This window comes from Chelonia mydas, chromosome 3 (genome assembly GCF_015237465.2).
Source record: "Chelonia mydas isolate rCheMyd1 chromosome 3, rCheMyd1.pri.v2, whole genome shotgun sequence".
NCBI lineage: Eukaryota > Metazoa > Chordata > Testudines > Cheloniidae > Chelonia > Chelonia mydas.
The window spans coordinates 946,067-957,641 of NC_057851.1; the positions used below are offsets into that span (position 1 = coordinate 946,067).

The window sequence follows — 11,575 nt, forward strand, 5'->3', positions numbered from 1 at the left end:
GGGAGTCGGAGGGGCGGGGCGCGGGGCGTGCTGGGAGTCGGAGGGGCGGGGCGCGGGGCGTGCTGGGAGTCGGAGGGGCGGGGCACGCTGGGAGTTGGAGGCGCGCGGGGCACGCTGGGAGTTGTGTCTCCGGGGCACTTCCAGGTCCGGGGGCCCTAGGGACGGGCCGGCCGCGGGGCTCTGCCCTGTCATCGCCGTACAGGGATCTGCGCCTGCGCGGGGCCGCTCGGGGTGAAGGCGCCTGCGCAGGCGTGAGGAGGGTCCGGTTCCGCCGGGTCGGTGGCGGAAGCTGAGCGGAGCCGCCGGTGAGGGGCCGGGCCGGGGGAGCGGCGGAACTCCCCGCGGAGGGGCGGGGCCGGGCCGAGCCCCCGGGAGCGGAGCGGACGCGCTGCCCCGGCGCCGGGCTCGGCTGGTGCGCCCGGCTCTGCTGGCCGCTCGGGGCCGGGGCCGGGAGTCGCCGGGCGCCTGGGCAGAGCGCGGGCCCGGGAGCTGCCAGGGGACGGGCCCGGGGCCCCAGCGCCCGGCGCGGGCCCAGCCCTGCCCCCCACGCCCGGGCCGGGGACCTGGGGCGCCCCAGACCCTCCCGGGGCTGGCGGAAGGGGCCGGGCTCCGGGTCTTCGGCCGGGCCTGGAGCTGAGCAGTCACCGGGCCAAGCCCCGGCCCCGGGGCCAGACCCGCTCCGTGCTCGGGGCCTGCTGGTGGCGTGAGGGTCAGTGGGGCTGGCGGGGAGCCGGGCGGGCTGCGGGGGGTGGGGCTCGGAGCAGGACGCGATTCGACCAAGCCCAGGAGCTCGGTCAGGTCCACCGGGCCCGGGCGCTGGCCGTGGGCAGGCTGGTTGCCGGGCTGTCTGTCCCCCCACCCCCCTTGGGTCATGGCCCGGTGGGTGCTGGCCATGGCAGGCTGGTTGCTGGGCTGTCTGTCCCCCCACCCCCCTTGGGTCATGGCCCGGTGGGCGCTGGCCGTGGGCAGGCTGGTTGCTGGGCTGTCTGTCCCCCCACCCCCCTTGGGTCACGGCCAGGTGGGTGCTGGCCGTGGGCAGGCTGGTTGCTGGGCTGTCTGTGCCCCCCCCCCTTGGGTCACGGCCAGGTGGGTGCTGGCCGTGGGCAGGCTGGTTGCTGGGCTGTCTGTGCCCCCCCCCCTTGGGTCACGGCCAGGTGGGCGCTGGCCGTGGGCAGGCTGGTTGCTGGGCTGTCTGTGCCCCCCCCCTTGGGTCATAGCCCGGTGGGCGCTGCCCATGGCAGGCTGGTTGCTGGGCTGTCTGTCTCCCCGCCCCCCTTGGGTCATAGCCCGGTGGGCGCTGGCCATGGCAGGCTGGTTGCTGGGCTGTCTGTGCCCCCCCCTCCCCGGGTCACGGCCAGGTGGGCGCTGGCCATGGGCAGGCTGGTTGCTGGGCTGTCTGTGCCCCCCCCCTTGGGTCACGGCCAGGTGGGCGCTGGCCATGGGCAGGCTGGTTGCTGGGCTGTCTGTGCCCCCCCCTTGGGTCACGGCCAGGTGGGCGCTGGCCATGGGCAGGCTGGTTGCTGGGCTGTCTGTGCCCCCCCCCCTTGGGTCACGGCCAGGTGGGCGCTGGCCATGGGCAGGCTGGTTGCTGGGCTCTCTGTGCCCCCCCCCTTGGGTCACGGCCAGGTGGGCGCTGGCCATGGGCAGGCTGGTTGCTGGGCTGTCTGTGCCCCCCCCCCCCCCCCTTGGGTCACGGCCAGGTGGGCGCTGGCCGTGGGCAGGCTGGTTGCTGGGCTGTCTGTGCCCTCCCCCTTGGGTCACGGCCAGGTGGGGGCTGGTTGCTGGGCTGTCTCTCTGTCTCTCCTCCTTGTCTGGCCAGTTCTTGCCCTGCCTTGTTTCACTTCCTCATTCCTGCTGCCGGGTGAGCCTGGATTCACACTCCTGGCTTGGTAAGTGCTGTGTCCTGGTCCCTGTCCTTCTGCTGAGCTCTCGGGCCCTTTTTGGGGGTGGGGCAGGGGAGCTTGCAGGGTGAGAGAAACCCAGAGCTCTGACAAGCTGCAGAGAGAGGGTTTGGGGGTGTCTGTGTGGGGAGGTGCACGCCTTCAATGTCTCTGCAGTTAGCCCCCCTCCTTGTGGGTGCATGGCTGGGAATGGGGCGTGCTGCACTGGCATGTATCTGGGAGTACTCTGGTCCTTGGGCTGTGGGCCCTGTGGCCACGAGGGGGCAGTGCTGGCCATTGGCAGCCCTGACTCGTGAGGGTGACAGCGGCTGCGAGCGAGCAGTATGCCCACACTGTGTTGGGCCTGCCCCGAGGACATCGCTGCCCCAGGCCAAGGCTCTGCGCAGGGGGCAGGCTCGCCCCAGGCTGCTGGGGGCCTGTGGTGCTGGTGTGGCCTTGTCTCGGGTGTCAGGGGCTGCGTGTGGTATGAAGGAGGGAGGGTTTGGTAAGGAGGGAGGTGTAGGCACTGCTGGCCTGGCCTTCCCTCCTTGCGGGTGGGAGCCCCAGGCCAGGTGGGGGTGCAGGGCCTGCTGGAAAGCTGCTGTTCCCTGCTTCCTCGCTGGTACTGTGAGCGCCGGCTGTAGCGTGGGAGCTCTGGGCTTGCCCTCTGCTGGAGAGCTGGTGTCTGCATGGTTCCCTAATCCCCCCGGGGGCTCTGCTGAGCGGGCCCTGTGATGGGAGGGGGATCCCCTGGGCAGCTGTGCCCCGCTGCCCAGCACACACAGCTGCCTGCCTGGATTGCCATGAGGAGATGGCCCTGCAGTGGGTGACAGGATCCTGGCCAGCACAGGCCCCTCTGCACGCTCTGGGGAGCTGGAATAGCTGGTGTGCCAGCCCCTGCACCCAGCTCCCCTTGTCCTCACCGGTCCTGCCCCACAAAGTGGTGGCTGCAGCTTGCAGGGCGTGGGCGTGGTGACTCACACCCCCCATTCCCCCTCCAATACAGAGCAACATGGCGGAACCCGGCCGACCCCAGCGGAAAATGTCCCGGGCTGGGGAGAGTTTGTACAGAGTCCTGGGCCTGGAGAAGGGGGCTTCTTCAGAGGAGATCAAGAAGGCGTACAGGTAGGGAGCCCACCTGCTGGGCCCAGCAACCCCAGCCTCTCCCACGGGCCCCTTGTGGCTGCACCTCTGCTGCCGGATGTGCTGGGGCAGGGAGAGCCCAGCCAGCCACGGCTTGGCTCTGGCCCTCGGTCTGGAGAGGAATGCACACCCTGGAACTCCTGTGGGGGAGAGGTCGCACCATGCTCTCCCAAGGGTCCTCCTGCCCCCAGCAGGGTAGGGTCATACCAAGTAGCTTAGGGTCTCCCAGCCCCAGGGAAAAGGGAGGGAGGATTCTCTGGTGCCCCCCTGAGATCTTGGGGACGACTTGGGACGTCTCCTCAGCCCTGCCGCTTCCCTGCACCATGCAGGAAACTAGCCCTGAAGTACCACCCGGACAAGAACCCCGAGAATCCCGAGGCAGTGGAGAAGTTCAAGGAGATCAACAATGCGAATGCGACGCTGAATGACGAGAACAAGCGGAAGATATACGATGAATATGGCTCTATGGGGCTCTACGTGGCTGAGCAGTTCGGCGAGGAGAGCGTCAAGTACTACTTCCTCATGTCCAAGTGGTGGTTCAAGGTGAGTGCCCCCTGCCTGCTGGGCACAGCCCCCACCCACCCGTTCTCTGCGCCTGTCGGGCTCCTCCGGGGCACTCCCAGCGCTGGCTGCCCCAGCCACGTGGCTCAGGCTGCCAGGTGGGATGACGTGGAGAGGTCTCCTGGGCTCTGGGTGTCCCAACCGGAGGTGGGTGCGGTGCCCAGGCCCTGAGCCACCCATTGTGGCAGAGGTGGGAGTTCAGTCAGTCTGAACATCGGGGCAGGATGGGGCAGGGTCTGAAGCTAAACTAAGGAAAGAACAAGAATTACATAGACAAGTTAGGTGTCTCCAAGTCGGTAGGGCCTGATGAAATACATCCTAGAATACTTAAGGAACTGGCTGAAGAGATCTCTGGGCCATTCGTGATTATTTTTGAGAACTCCTGGAGGCCGGGAGAGATCCCAAAGGACTGGCAAAGGGCAAATATAGTCCTTATCACTAAAGGGGATAAAGACAAACCAGGGAATTACAGACCAGTCAGTTTAACTTTGGTACCTGGAGAGATAACAGAGCAAATACTCAAACAATGTATTTGGAAAGACTTACAAGATGAGAAGGTGATAAGTAACGGTGAACAGTGTCAAGAGCAAATCTTGTCAAACCAACCTAATATCCTCCTTTGACAGAGTGAGTAACAAGCCTTGTGGATAGGGGGAAGTGGCGGATGTGATAAAAGCCTTACTGATGTTGAGATATGATACTGTCTCAAGTGAAAAGAAAAGGAGGACTTGTGGCATCTTAGACACTAACAAGTTTATTTGAGCATAAGCTTTCGTGAGCTACAGCTCACTTCACTGGATGCATCCGATGAAGTGAGCTGTAGCTCACAAAAGCTTATGCTCCAATAAATTGGTTAGTCTCTAAGGTGCCACAAGTCCTCCTGTTCTTTTTGCGGATACAGACTAACACGGCTGCTACTCTGAAACCTGTCTCAAGTGACTGTCTCATAAACAAACTAGGGAAAAGTAACCTAGATGAACCTACTGTAAGGTGGGTGCAAAACCATTCCCAGAGTGTAGTTATTAGTGGTTCACAGTCAAGCTAGAAGGCATAACAAGTGGGGTCCTGCAGGGATCTATCATGGGGCTACTTCTATTCAATATCTTCATCAGTGGTTTAGATAATGGCATAGGGAGTACACTTATAACATTTGCAGACAATACCAAGCTGGGAGGGGTTGCAAGTGCTTTGGAGGACAGGATTAAAATTCAAACTGATCTGGACAAACTGGAGAAATGCTCTAAAGTAAATAGGATAAAACTCAACAAGGGCAAATGCAAAGTACTCCACTTCGGAGGGAACACTCAGTTGCATACATACAAAATGGGAAATGACGGCCTAGGACGGAGCTAGGGAAGGGATCTGGGGGTCATAGTGGACACAAACTAAATATGAGTGAACAGTGTAACCCTGTTGCAAAAAAAGCGAACATCATTCTGGGATGTATTAGCAGGAGTGTTGTAAGCAAGGCACAAGAAGTAATTCTTCTGCTCTACTCCACGCTGATTAGCCTCAACTGGAGTATTGTATCCAGTTCTGGGTGCCACAATTCAGGAAAGATGTAGACAAATTGGAGAGAGTCCAGAGAAGATCAACAAAAAATGATTAAAGATCGAGAAAACACGACCTTCCAGGAAGAATTGAAAAAGGGTTTGTTTAGTTTGGTGAAGAGAAGACTGGAGTGGGGGGAGAAGAGAGAAGTCTTCAGCTACAGAAACGGTTGTTATAAAGAGGAGGGAAGTCGATTATTTTCCTGAAACCCCCAAGAAGCCATGGGTTCAATTGCAGCCAGGGCGGTTTCGGTTGGACCCCAGGAAAAGCGTCCTGCCCGGGGGGTGATGCAGTGGGACGGATTGCCCAGGGAGGCCGTGGAGCCCCCGTCCCCACTGGAGGTTCCCCAGAGCCGGCTGGATACACCCCCGTCAGGGCTGCTCAGACAGTCCGTGGTCCTGCCTCGCTGCGGGGCGCTGGGCTGGGAGACCCCTCGCAGCCCTGCGGATTCTGTGACCCGGCTGCTCCCTCCCCCGCAGGCCTTGGCCGTGTGCTGCGGCCTCTTCTCCTGCTGCTGCTGCTGCTGCTGCTGCTGCTTCTGCTGCGGGAAGTGCCGCCCGCCTGAGGACGAGGACGCCTACAAGTACGTCAACCCCGAGGACCTGGAGGCCCAGATCCAAGCTGAGGCCGAAGGTGAGGAGGAGCAGGAGGAGTTGCCCTGCGCTGTGCTCCTGCTCTCGGGGGAGACCGCGCAGCCCCTGGCCTGCCCTGGTCTGGGCCGCACTCTCAGCGGGGTGGGGAATCCGCCGGGGAGGTGGGCGGTGGAGCCCGAGGCAGCAAGGGTAATGGGGGGTTGGGGCATGGCCAGCACCGGGGGTGGGCAGCACGTGGCAGGCGGTGGGTTTTGAAGGGGCCGGCGGGGCAGATGGCAGTGGGAGCTAGAGGAGGGGGCAGTACTGGGCTCCGGCCCAGGGTCCCAGCTCTGCCGCGGCTTGCTGTGTACTCTGGGCAAGTCTCTCGTCTGCCCTGCCCCGTGCCGTGCTGTCTACACGAGCCTGTGGCTGGCTTGGCTCGGCCCAGCCCTGGCAGCTGTCACCAGGGAGGGGGGACCCCCAGTGCCTGTGCTGTGAATGGAGGAAAGTGGAGTCAGCCTGACACCCTGGGGTCCCCCCTGGGCAGGGGCAGTCTGTGCCAGGTGCCTGCGGAAGGGGCTGGGGCAGGCAGTGCTGGGCCCTAGTGCTTGGGGGGTTGGGGAGGATTGTGCTGTCCTGCCCCCTGCAGGGAGGGACACAGCAGCCCACGTGGGAGCAGGGGCTTGGCTGAGCCTGAGGTCAGTCCCTCCCACAGTGCGGGCCCGTGTGGGCGGGGTGCAGGGCAGAGCAGGCGACAGCCTGGATCCAGGCGCCCGGAGGGAGCTGAGCAACTCTGGGGCCTGCCCTGCTGCTCCGCCTGACAGGCCCAGTCCTGCTCATTGCAATCGGGGGGGGCCTGCCCTCCGGGATGGGGCTGAGCCCTCCTGTTGTTGGCCCCAGCATGCGGGGGGGAGGCTGTTCCTCCAGTCGCTGAGCTGATGTCCAGGAGGCCTGGTGACAGTGCTTTGAGTGGCCAGGAGAGGAGGACCAGCACAAGGCAATTGTCTTCCCACGCTTGGGGCAAGGCCTCCCCGGGACTCACCCCGGGACTCACCAGCCTTGCGTCCCCCAGGCCTTGCACTGCCACAGCCGCCCCCACCTGCGTCTCCCCGGGGCCCCAGGCGGGCGTAGAGGGAGACAGCAGGGAGTTGGGCATGGCTGCTATGCCTGTCAGGTGATGGGGTGCTCCTGGCATCCCCACGCTTGTGGCCCTGCCCCTCTGGTGCCTGCTATTGCTGGCCCTTTGTCACAGACCCACAGGATTTGTGATACATCCTGGCTTTCACCAGCCCCTTGGAGGAGCCTTCCAGTGAGCCAGGGAGCACTTGTCACCCCCAACCCACCCTCTGCTCCCAGCTCCCCAGCCTGGTCTGCCCCCCTCACACACCTAGCCTGGGCTCCAGCCCCTTCTTCCCTTCCGCCATGCCCAGCCCGGGCTCCCACAGTTCCCTCTGGCCCTCCCAGCCTGGGCTCCCCCTGGCCAGCCCAGCCCTGGCTGCCAGTGCCCCACCATCTTTGCCACAGTGGTGGGCCAGTAATAGCCATTTGGGCTGGCCAGGTCCACACCCTGCTCCATGGCTTTCACCTCCCTGGGGCCTGCACCCTCCGCTTGGGTTTGTTCTCGGGGCCTGGAGCAGCTGGCCTGAGCCCGCTCCCATCCCTCTGGCTGCCGGGTTCTGCGCCAAGCAGGCAGCCTGGTTTGGGGCTGGGGGGATCCTGGGTGGCAGTGGGGGTGCTCTGAGACCCTGCGTGCCCTGCCCCTCACTGAGCCTGGTGCTCCTCAGACACCCAGACTCCCATCGTGGTGCAGCCCCTGCCTGCAGCAGCGGGAGAGGAGCCACTGCCAGACGCCAGCCTGAGGACTGACGCATGAGGCCAGCCTCGACCTGCCGACTGCCTGTCCCCTCGCCTGGACTCTGGGTGGGAACCCCACTGGAACTGCCGCTGCCCGGGGTCCCTGCGCTGGGCGCAGCCAGGCCACCTGGCTGCGGCTCGAATCTCAGGTAAACTGGCCAACGCCTGTGGGGAGGCCGTTCGGGCCTCTGCCCGGGCCCTGTAAGGACTCGCGCCTGCCCAAGGCTCCTTGTGCTGTGACTTCTCCGGCTGCTGTAGCCTGCTGACGGGCCAGGCACCCTGTGCTGCACCAGGAACCCGAGACTGGAAACCCCTGGGCACACCCCCTGCCTTGCCGCACAGCCCCCATCCCTCCCTCGGCCAGTCACTCACCAGCAGCACCAGCACCCTCCTGGCTTCTCCCCAGCCGGGCCCCTCTCTCCCGAACCCAGTGTTTACAGCTGTGCGGATGCCGAGCTCGCAGGGCCCTGGGCTGGGTGCTGCCCTCTGGGTCCTGGCCTGAGAAGCACATGCCTATGCCCCAGCTGCGCAGCCTGGAGGCAAACGAGACCAACCCCACTGTAACTAGCCCATGGAGATGGGGCAGCTGCAGGCTGAGCCTGCCGGGCACCCTGCTGCTTCCAGGGACCTGTCCCTTCCCTGTGTCGGGTGCCAAACACAGCTCTCTAGGCAGGCCGTGGTCCTGGCAGGTGGCGCACTCACTGTCTGCTTGCTCTGTGGCCCGCTGCCCCTCGGGGGATAGGACCCCCTCCCCCAGTGCTCCTGTCCTGGCCTCCAGGCAGAGCCTCAGTCACTGTGTCTCAGCCTTGTTGGTGTCCCTGCTGGCACCCTGGGGCCCACCGGGGCGGTGTGTCAGGGGAGTAAAGGAACCTGTTGTCTGGCTTTGATGGCACCATTAAAGGCTGCTGCGGGCTTGTCTCTCACCATGGTCTTTGCCCTGCCAGCACTGCTCTGAGTCCGTGACTTGTACCCGCGCAGCCAGCTCCCTGCCCAGCCTTGCTCCAGGTTCTCTTCTCAGAAGCGTGTCCAGAGCCAGGCTGTGCGTGGCTCCTCTCGCCTGTGCTGCAGGACTGGCCCCAGCACCCGGGGGACCCCAGTGGGCCTAGCGCTGTCGCATTGCTGTGTGCCCAGCCAGCAAAGGGTGTGTGGTCACAGCTAGGTCTGCACAGCTGGGCGGGGGCCTTTCCTGCTTCCCTACAGGGGCTGTCAGCTAGACAGTGAGGGACCAGAGAGGGGAGGGGACACGGCTGGGCCTCAGCACCTGTTGCCTGAAGCCACCTTCCTGGGAGCCAGGCGGAGCAGGGGCAGGGTCCTGTGCCTTGGCCTAGAGGCTGAATGGGCCCAGGGGAGGGTAACGGGCCATTGGAATAACACCCTCCCCCCTCTAGCCTGGCAGTCGGCAGCTGCTCCCTGCACTGCATCTGCCCTGGAGGTTGGTGCACCCCCGCCCCCATGTCCAGCTTCCTCCCCTGCATGGAGGCCTCTGCTCCCAAGGGAGTCTCTGTGAGCTGGAGCCACCAGTGCTTGTCCCCCAGCTGCCTCTGGCTGCCCTCCCTCGGGGGCACTGCGGGGGGAGGGGCAGTGGGTCTAGGCTGCTGGGCCACAGACCACAGAAAGTTTCAGGGGATGCAGTGTAAACAGAGCCTGCTTGGTGTGTCAAGGGTTAATTGTCTGTGTAGGCTGCCCTGTCCTGTGGGCTGGAGTCAGCTGGGCGGGTGGGGGTGACAGGTCACGGCTGGGCAGGGGCATTGCATCCCGCCTGTTCTCCAGCGCCACGGCTGGTGCTACACCTCCCATCGCATGGGGCAGAGAGGCTGTGGGGCTGTGCTCTGGGGGAGGGGCCAGCCAGTTTCACATGCTGGTAGCAGAGACCAGGCAGGGACTGCCCAGGTCTGGGGCCAGGTGGTGACCCAGCCCTTTAACCAGGGCAGCTCTGTGTCACACAGGAGGGAGCCCCTCCCCTGACCCATAGGGCAGGCTGGTTGGCCTTTCTCTCTGCCAGGTGGCTCAACCTCCACCCTACAGCCATCCTCCCCCCACGCAGCTGGGCCCCATTCAATGGCACCGCATCAGCCCTGGTGCTCCCCCATCAGGCCAGCCCCCAGTAGTGCCACGCCAACCTTGGGCCACACTCCCTCAACGGCACCAGGCCAGCCCCCCTGCAACAAAGTGGGAATTTCTTGCAATGCTTTCCTGAAGGCCAAGCCTGGCGAGACTTCCCGGGCGGGGGGCTGCTGACCCGCAGGGGCCGAGGGGTTAAATGCTCCTAGGGCAGAGCAGGAGGGGTGTCACAGGCCTATTGGGGTGTTAAGGCCCCGCTGACCCTGCCTCAGCTCAAGGGAGGATCCAGCCAGACAGTGGGAGCCTCTAGGACTGAACAAGCTCCAGCAGGTGGGGCTGGGACTCCGCAGGGCTCAGTGGGAGGGAACCCGAGGCTGGGACAGGAGCTGACCTTTGGTGAGACCTGGGGCGCCTGGGATGGACAGACAGACGAGGGAGGGAGCGAAAGTGGAGCCCACAGCAGCTTAGCTGGCTGATTGTGGTGGCTTGGCCGGCTGGATTGTGTCTTAACCCGAGGGCCCCCCATGCCGCGCCCAGGGGACCGAGATCTGCTCTGGGGGAAGGGCTGCCTGGTGTCTCTGCAGGCACTGGTGGGCGCAGGGGTCCCTGCAGAGTGGCCGAGTCTCTCCCAGGTGTCTGGCTTGGTGGGACTCGCTGGGCAGGGCTACGGGCTGAGGCTCACCCACGGGGAACAGTGAGACCCCAGGGGGTCTGGCCCATTGACGGGTTCCTCTCTGAGACTGTTCCTGGGTTGGGGCCTGAGCCCCGACCCTGTGGGTCTGTGACACCCCTTCCCTAGGAAGAGCATGGTGGAGCTGTGCAGGGAGCAGGGGAAGTGAAGCAAGGCGCAGCTGGTTGTGTGGCTGGAGAAGGCTGATCAGACCCAAGGGCAATGAAGGCAGTAGCAGGGCATCCTCATGCCCAATTCCCGTCTCTGGAGCTGCAGCGGAGGGAGAGAGGGAGCACACAGGGCAGGGAGCTGACTGAGACACTGGATGTACCAGGAAAAGCAGCCCCAGGATGTGGAGGAGCCCGAGGTCCCCTTGAGGGGCGAGTGGGGAGAGTCAACGGGAACCTGCGGTGTACAAAGTGCCCAGTTTAAGGGAGGGCGGTACAGACCTTGGCCTTTGAGAAGGCTGTGCTTTGAGCCTGGTCCACCCTGTGGACCGGTCAAACCCTCTCAGCCCCTCGCCCGATCCCTGGGTGATAGAGGTGCACAGCCAGACGGATGGTCTGGATGCTCACAGGACAAGGTTTTGGCATGTGCAATGCCCAAGGGATTGATGTACATGGAAGCTACCATCCCAATGGGAGAATCTCTCCACACACGTTTTTACAAGCTGCTCGGGTTTGAGCAATGCCAGGATCTGTCCCGCGAGCTGAACCCGGGGCTAATGGGAAGCCGAAGGAGCTGTGCCATGCAGGCTGGTTGGCAGATGAGTTTGTGGCCAGTGGGTCTGCGTATGAAAAGAAACCCAAAGGGGACGAGGCTAAGCCTGGGTCCTGGGAAATAAACCAGCGGGGGTGTCCCAGACATGGGACCTGGGGAAAGGCAAAATGTCGGGGAGTGTAACATTTGTGAGAAGAGTGGGCGAAAGAGGAGGGGGAGGGGTGCTCTGTTGCCTGTTTGTGAGTCACTGACAATGCAAAGGAAAAGTCTCTCGAATGCCTTTGGCCCCACGGGCGAGCAGATACAGCACATGCTGGGCATTGCTTACTGTCTGCTGCAGACAGGAAACCAGCCCAGGCCTGCAGAGAGAGGGCAAGGACATGCTGGCCTTAGGGGTGACCCAGCCGTCCTCCAGCCCCTGGGCCTTGCCCGTGGTGCTGCTCCCCAAGAAGGACGGGTCGATCCGGTTCTGTGTGGGCTATCGGAAGTTCAGTGCCATCACCGTGTCCGATGTCTACCCCATTCCTAGGACCGATGAGACCCTAGACAAGTTGCGGGGGGGA

General features: G+C 63.8%; 1 protein-coding gene across 5 annotated transcripts; it reads left to right on the top strand.

The window, feature by feature from the left end:
* The first annotated feature begins 110 nt into the window (after positions 1 to 110).
* On the top strand, positions 111 to 8,484 carry DNAJC5G (DnaJ heat shock protein family (Hsp40) member C5 gamma). 5 transcript variants are annotated; one of them, XM_043541940.1, is made up of 8 exons: positions 812 to 830; positions 900 to 1,175; positions 1,447 to 1,626; positions 1,701 to 1,889; positions 2,887 to 3,005; positions 3,327 to 3,566; positions 5,615 to 5,768; positions 7,492 to 8,484. In XM_043541940.1, the coding sequence occupies exons 2-8, from the start codon at positions 941 to 943 to the stop codon at positions 7,578 to 7,580; spliced, it is 1,206 nt and encodes a 401-aa protein (XP_043397875.1). In that variant the 5' UTR covers positions 812 to 830; positions 900 to 940; the 3' UTR covers positions 7,581 to 8,484. The 5 variants fall into 5 exon arrangements, with proteins under 5 accessions (XP_037749541.1, XP_037749543.1, XP_043397875.1 ...); XM_037893613.2 differs by lacking the exons at positions 812 to 830; positions 900 to 1,175; positions 1,447 to 1,626; positions 1,701 to 1,889 and adding an exon at positions 111 to 305 and having other exon boundaries at positions 3,353 to 3,566; XM_037893615.2 differs by lacking the exons at positions 812 to 830; positions 900 to 1,175; positions 1,447 to 1,626; positions 1,701 to 1,889 and adding an exon at positions 589 to 709 and having other exon boundaries at positions 3,353 to 3,566.
* Positions 8,485 to 11,575: the final 3,091 nt, after the last annotated feature.

What these genes read in the sequence shown, in the direction of transcription:
- DNAJC5G (XM_043541940.1), top strand. Translation starts at nt 941, where the DNA reads ATGGCCCGGTGGGCGCTGGCCGTGGGCAGGCTGGTTGCTGGGCTGTCT. An exon ending in CCCCCTTGGGTCACGGCCAG is followed by an intron (nt 1,627 to 1,700) that starts GTGGGCGCTGGC and finishes GGTCACGGCCAG; the next exon opens with GTGGGCGCTGGCCGTGGGCA. An exon ending in TGTCCAAGTGGTGGTTCAAG is followed by an intron (nt 3,567 to 5,614) that starts GTGAGTGCCCCC and finishes CCTCCCCCGCAG; the next exon opens with GCCTTGGCCGTGTGCTGCGG.